This window comes from Ochotona princeps, chromosome 26 (genome assembly GCF_030435755.1).
Source record: "Ochotona princeps isolate mOchPri1 chromosome 26, mOchPri1.hap1, whole genome shotgun sequence".
Classification (NCBI taxonomy): domain Eukaryota; kingdom Metazoa; phylum Chordata; class Mammalia; order Lagomorpha; family Ochotonidae; genus Ochotona; species Ochotona princeps.
The window spans coordinates 5,088,955-5,095,133 of record NC_080857.1 but is presented as its reverse complement, the minus strand read 5'-3'; the positions used below and the strand labels follow the sequence as shown (position 1 = coordinate 5,095,133).

General features: G+C 56.3%; 1 protein-coding gene across 1 annotated transcript; it reads left to right on the top strand.

Moving 5' to 3' along the window:
• The first annotated feature begins 207 nt into the window (after nucleotides 1-207).
• On the top strand, nucleotides 208-5,750 carry BDKRB2 (bradykinin receptor B2). The gene is made up of 2 exons (XM_004584309.2): nucleotides 208-483; nucleotides 4,568-5,750. Exons 1-2 carry the CDS (start codon nucleotides 410-412, stop codon nucleotides 5,676-5,678), a joined length of 1,185 nt encoding a protein of 394 aa, XP_004584366.2. The 5' UTR covers nucleotides 208-409; the 3' UTR covers nucleotides 5,679-5,750.
• The last annotated feature ends 429 nt before the right edge of the window (nucleotides 5,751-6,179 follow it).

The following is a 6,179-nucleotide window of genomic DNA, read 5'->3' as shown; positions in this document are numbered from 1 at the left end:
TAACACCTGGGGGGGCCAGTCAGCTTTTGTCTAAAGCTCCGCCTTCCTGCTCGCCCTCAGCTGTCCCCTGCAGCACCCACTTGGCCTCCCAGACACTGAACGGGGCTTGGTGTCCTCATGGAAGCTTGCGTTTGCTGTCCCAGCACTCAGATCTGGCCACGAGCATCCAGTGACTGTCATCTGGCTCCACCATTACACCATGAGCTCCAGGGGCCAGGCGCTGTGTCTCTTCTCCCATAGCAACCCCAGCGCCCAGGATGCCCAAGGCACCTCACATTGCAGGCTCCGTTCCCCTGCCTGGCGGAGAACATGAGGGCTTCATGCGGCCAGCTCCTTGCTGCCCTCTCACCATCTTGTCTCCTCTGGTCAGCCCAGGTGCAACCTCCCTCACACCTCCGTCTGAGCCCAGATGTTCGCCGCCTGGAAGGCCTCCATGTTCCTGTCTATCTATGATGACCCCGTGCCCACCACGGCCTCTCTTGGGTGAGTCACAGGGTGCCCCGCAGGCACTGTGCAGGAGCAGGGGGTGCAGACAACTAGAGAAGCCCCAGGATACCTGGAACTTCACATCTTGGACAACAGTTGAAGGAATGGGCAATGCTAAGTCCAGAGCCAACAGCTCACATGTGTCCCCACTCGCTGCAGGAGCATCGGGAGCCGAGGGATGATCTGTGGGGCTGGGATGGGTGGAAGAGGAGCACCACTCCTGGCTGTCACAGGGGAGCGCTTCCTGATGAACCTGGAAATGAAGGCTCTCGAAGAGTTGCATTCTGAAGTTCATGTCCAGTGGATTCCCCATGAGCCACCTTGCTGAGCACACTGAATGTCCACAGCACGTGGCAGATTCTGATGCAGGGGACCCAGAACACTCTCCAGAGAGGATCCGAGGGGAGCTGCTTCAGAACCAAAGCAAAGGAAAGTGAGGTCAGTCCTGGAGCAGGGCAGCCTGGGCTCTGGGTCCCATGGCCATCGCAGCCTTCCCATGGAGACAGTGAGCTGGCTGCATCAGCTGCCACCACAGTGTTCCCAACTCCACACCCACTTGGAGTCTTCCCACCACCTTGCGTCTTCTCTACTTTCCTGTCACCTACTAGCCATGTGAGGATCAGCTCCACAAGCCCAGGCCAAGGGCTGGATGGAAGTGGCTGGCCACTGGAGGTCCTTCCTGTAGAGCACTCGGGAGCACGGAGCACGGCTCATCTTCTGGGCTTCAGCTGCAGGAGGGACAGACTGAGGAGTCAGCCGTGGTGGAAGGCTTCACAGAGGCCGAGTGTCACGGTGGCTGGCTTCCCCTAGAGCGAGGAAACTGCTGTGTGCTTTCTGACGGGCCCTGTGAGGCTCACACCGTTGTGGCCACCGTTGGTAGGGAACAAACCCCTAAGAGCACCACAGCTGGGGCGGAGGAGCCAGATCGCTCCTTCTGAAGGGAGGATGAGCTCCAAAGTTTGGACAGAGAGACTGTTCTAGAACCTTTTTCCTATACTCTTGTCTCCATGCTTAGTGTCCTAGGGGCACAGCCTCACGCCCAGAGCATCCATGAGAACCACTCTTATTCCCTTATTCTCTTAGTTCTTTCTGCCTTCCCCACCCCAGCATCCAATGCCACCTTCTAGAACATACCAGCAGTGTTTCCACATCTTTCTCTGCTTGGTCTGTCCTCTTTCCTCCCTGTCCCTTTGTTGAAATCCCCCTTATTCTTCAAGATCCAGCTCCATGTCATCTCCAAGCTCTCCACCCGTCACCACTCTGGTCCAGTGTCCTACACGCCATACCCTGCAAACTGAGCCCCAACTACCAGGGACTTAGGCAGGGCAGGCAGTGATCTTCCCAGGGATTTCTGTGTCCAGGCCAGATGCCCAGCCCAGGGCAGAATACTTCCAGGATGAAACCATTCATTTAAGGGGTTACTCACACAGTCTGACTTCGGGCTGCCAGTCAGCTGCTCTGGGAGGCAGAGGAGCTGTTCCTGGGAAATCCCAGCATCTCTCACGTAACCTGTGGCTCAGACTGCCCTCCCTGATACCGGACCTGCCGGGAAGAGCTTCCTTGTGTCTACGTGCCCTTGGCCACACTGCACATCGCCAGGAGGACCTGCCCTGCCCCCTGCAGCAAGTGGCCGGCCTTTCCCTGTGCTTTCATAGCCCCTCTTAGGTTCTTTCTCTCTCTCTCCCCTTTATTTCATTAACAGAAAGCTGGAGTCAGGAGCTCATATGGGATGCTGTCATTGTAACCACTAGGCTAAATGCCCACTCCCAAATCCACTCTGTGATTGGCACCTTGCACCTGTCACAGAAGGCAGAGCAGAGAAAGCAAGGTGGAAGCTCAGAGAGGTCACAGAGTTTACCCAAGACAACACAGCGAGGGCTGTCCTAACCCCTGACTCTTGGCTGGGGGAGGAGATGAGTGAACCCTGGACAACAACATTTCTAGAAAGCAGCCCCTGCCCAATGACCTGGGAGTCTCGCCTGAGCACGAAGGAGGCTTATTGCTGCAGCCGCTGGTTCTGAAGCACAAGCCTGCAAACAGTGGGTGCTGCTGTTTGACAATGGTTGTTTAATAGTTGGCAAAAACACTAGGGTTTATTGAGCCAAATGCAAACGTCATCCCATTTTGCTACAACAAGGTACCTGGGGCAGGTGAACTTCCTACAGGAGAGGCTGACTTAGCCCAGAGTCGTGGAGATTCTGGGCCAGCCAGTCACTCTTGCAGAACAAGGGAGGATTGTTGTAGAACCTGCAAACCTGAGCCCCGCATCCAAGGCAGATGCCAGTTGCTGGCATTGGGTGATAGAAGAAAGCAGGTGTTTACGGCCAAGTGAGGAGCAAGGAGCTGGGCAGCTCCGGGAGGAGTTGGGGTGAAGTTTCTTACAAATTGAAATTAGAGCTGAAAGGTATGAGCCTAGCTCATGTCCAAGCTCCTGGCTGGTCCGTAGAGCTCATGGCCATCCTCAGGTCAACAATGCCACACTCCGTAGGCAATCCATGATGGCCAGGTGGGCTCCAGTTGGTTTAGTGGGGAGTTACATGCAGATAGGAGCTGTCTTCTGTCTCAGACCTGGAATTTCTCTAAACAAATCCCTCTCAACAGGGTTTTATCTGTTGAAGAAGTAAATGACTTCTTTTTATTTTTATTTTTAAGATTTATTTATTTACTTGAAAAGCAGTTACAGAGTGAGAGAGAGAGAAATCTTTCAACTTACAATTCAAACCCCAAATGGCCGCAATGATTGGAGCTGGGCTAGTCTAAAGCCAGGAGCCAGGAGCTTCTTCTAGGTCTCCCACGTGGGGGCAAAGGTTCAAGGACTTGGGCCATCCTCACTGCTTTCCCAGGCCGTAACCAGGGAGCCAGATCAGGCATGGAACAGCCAGGACATGAATCAGTACCCATATGGAGCGTCGGCTCTGCAAGGCGCTGCTTTACTTGCTACACCAAAGCACCAGCCCCACAGGTGACTCCTTGAGTCTGGGGGTTAGCAGCTTGTCGGGCTAACAGTACCACTCCATGTCAGTAGATTCCTTGTGATGAAGCAGCGGCTGGCACATCCTGGGCTAAGGGACACAGGCAGGAGGCTGGTCCCACCTTCACCTGGTGGGGTTTGGGGTGCGCACTTGGATCTGCTCCACTCTGGCCTGCATCCTACGGGGCAGATGGCCACTGCAGAGTGTGGGAGAACATGGGTTGGGTCTCAAAACAGGAAGCTAAAGACAGATAGAGGGGTCAGGCTCCTGCTTTCCAACAACTCACTCAGGAGACCAGGATCCCTTCAATCACATGCACCTGCGCGCCCACCTCTTAAGGGTTCCATATCACCCTCTCAGGAAACCACCCTGGAGCCCAAGCTCCCAACCCAGAAACCTGTAAGCGGACCAACAACGTTCAAACCCCATAGCACATGGGGCTGGGCAGGTTACCCCTTGTCTCGGGTCACTGTGACCCTACAAAGGTTCATTCCCGTTTCACGGGTAAAGTCATTGATGGTCACAGAGATTAGGTCAAGGTCCCAGAGTTAATAAATATGGGAGCCAGAATCTGAACCCAGAAGGACTCTGGAATCCTCTGACATGGGGTATGTCCTTCGTTAGGTAGACAAGACGTGGACAGAGGGACCATGGGCTCGTAATGAGGCCAGACTCTCCCCATCTGGCGTGCCAGTCAATCACTGGTTTGTGGCAAGCCTGGGAGAGGCAAGGAGACAAACGACTCCCTCGGGAGGAGTCCATGCAATAAGGAAAGAATGTGTTGTGGGTTTTCTCATCACAGAAGCTTCCAGGAGGTGCCTGAGGCTCCTGGTTGTTAGTGCCAATGGTGGACGCTGGCCAGGAACTAGCCTGGGAGAGCAGCAAGGCCATCTCAGCTTAGGCTCAAAAACAGGGATGCTTTCTAAGACCCCAGAGTGTCACAGGTCCCCGGACCTGAGCCCCAAAGGCTAGCCCAGAAAGGGTCTGAGGGCCAGCCTGATGTCCACTAAGTGTGTGGGCCACTTTGGCCCTCCCCTGCCCATGTCCCACAGTCCCTCCTGACTCTTGTAACCCGGAGGTGTGACCACCTCTTTTCCTCTTCCTCTCAGTGTGGAGATGACCAACGTCACCTCTCAAGTGCTTGCAGCTGCTTTCAACGGGACGGCTCCCCAGGGCGAGCGCTGCCCGGACACCGAGTGGTGGGGCTGGCTCAACGCCATTCAGGCCCCCTTCCTCTGGGTTCTGTTTGTCCTCGCCGCCCTGGAGAACATCTTTGTGCTCAGCGTCTTCTGCCTGCACAAGAGCGGCTGCACAGTGGCCGAGATCTACCTGGGGAACCTGGCAGCGGCCGACCTGATCCTGGCCTGCGGGCTGCCCTTCTGGGCTGTCACCATCGCCAACAACTTCGACTGGCTCTTCGGCGAGGCCCTGTGCCGCATCGTGAACACCATGATCTACATGAACCTGTACAGCAGCATCTGCTTCCTGATGCTGGTCAGCATTGACCGCTACCTGGCCCTGGTGAAGACCATGTCCATGGGCCGCATGCGCGGGGTACGCTGGGCCAAACTCTACAGCCTGGTGATCTGGGGGTGCACCCTGCTTCTGAGCTCGCCCATGCTGGCCTTCCGGACCATGAGGGAGTACACAGATGAGGGCTACAACGTCACAGCCTGTGTGATTGTCTACCCGTCACGCTCCTGGGAGGTGTTCACCAACGTGCTGCTGAACCTGGTGGGCTTCCTGCTGCCCCTGGGGGTCATCACGTTCTGCACAGTGCAGATCCTGCAGGTGCTGCGCAACAATGAGATGCAGAAGTTCAAGGAGATCCAGACAGAGAGGAAGGCCACGGTGCTGGTGCTGGCCGTGCTGCTGCTGTTCGTGGTGTGCTGGCTGCCCTTCCAGGTCAGCACCTTCCTGGACACGCTGCTGCGTCTAGGCGTCCTCTCCAGCTGCTGGGACGAGCACGTCGTCGACGTCATCACACAGATCAGCACCTACGTGGCCTATAGCAACAGCTGCCTCAACCCGCTAGTGTACGTCATGGTGGGCAAGCGCTTCCGGAAGAAGTCCCGCGAGGTCTACCGGGGGGCATGCCCTAAGGTGGGCTGCGTGCCGGAACCCCCACAGATGGAGAGCTCCATGGGCACGCTGCGGACCTCCATCTCAGTGGACCGCCAAGTCCACAAGCTGCCAGAGTGGGCAAGGAACAGCCAATGACCCCGCCTTGGGCTACCGCCCAAGCACACAGGTCTTAGGGGCAGCTCAGCTCTGCGGCAGGGGCCTGGGAAGGAGTGACATCTCCGAGAAAATGCAGTGGACGGGCTATGAGGACAAGAGCCCTCAGGCACTGCCCAGGGTGCAAAACACAAAGGCATTCTTGCCCTCCTCCACTGCCATCCCTGGCCACCAGCTTGCTCTGTCTCAGGAGTGGAGGGCATTGCAGGCAGGGACTGGAGTTGCTGAGCTGCCTTCCACATGGTGGCTCTCCTGCCACACTGCGGCAGCTCCAATCATCAGGGAGAACAGCCACCCCAGCTTTGGGGTCACAGCCAAGTGTTGATGATCACCCCAGGTTACTTGAAGGGATTTGATTTCTCAGTCAGAATTGTAGGGATTTGGATAAATGAAGGTTAAACTCTGAGAGGTCCCTGGTGGGAACCCAGGAGGCCAGTGTCCTGCAGCCCCACTCCGTGATGGGCGAGGTGATCCATGCAAAGG

What these genes read in the sequence shown, in the direction of transcription:
- BDKRB2 (XM_004584309.2), top strand. Translation starts at nt 410, where the DNA reads ATGTTCGCCGCCTGGAAGGCCTCCATGTTCCTGTCTATCTATGATGAC. An exon ending in CCCACCACGGCCTCTCTTGG is followed by an intron (nt 484 to 4,567) that starts GTGAGTCACAGG and finishes TCTTCCTCTCAG; the next exon opens with TGTGGAGATGACCAACGTCA.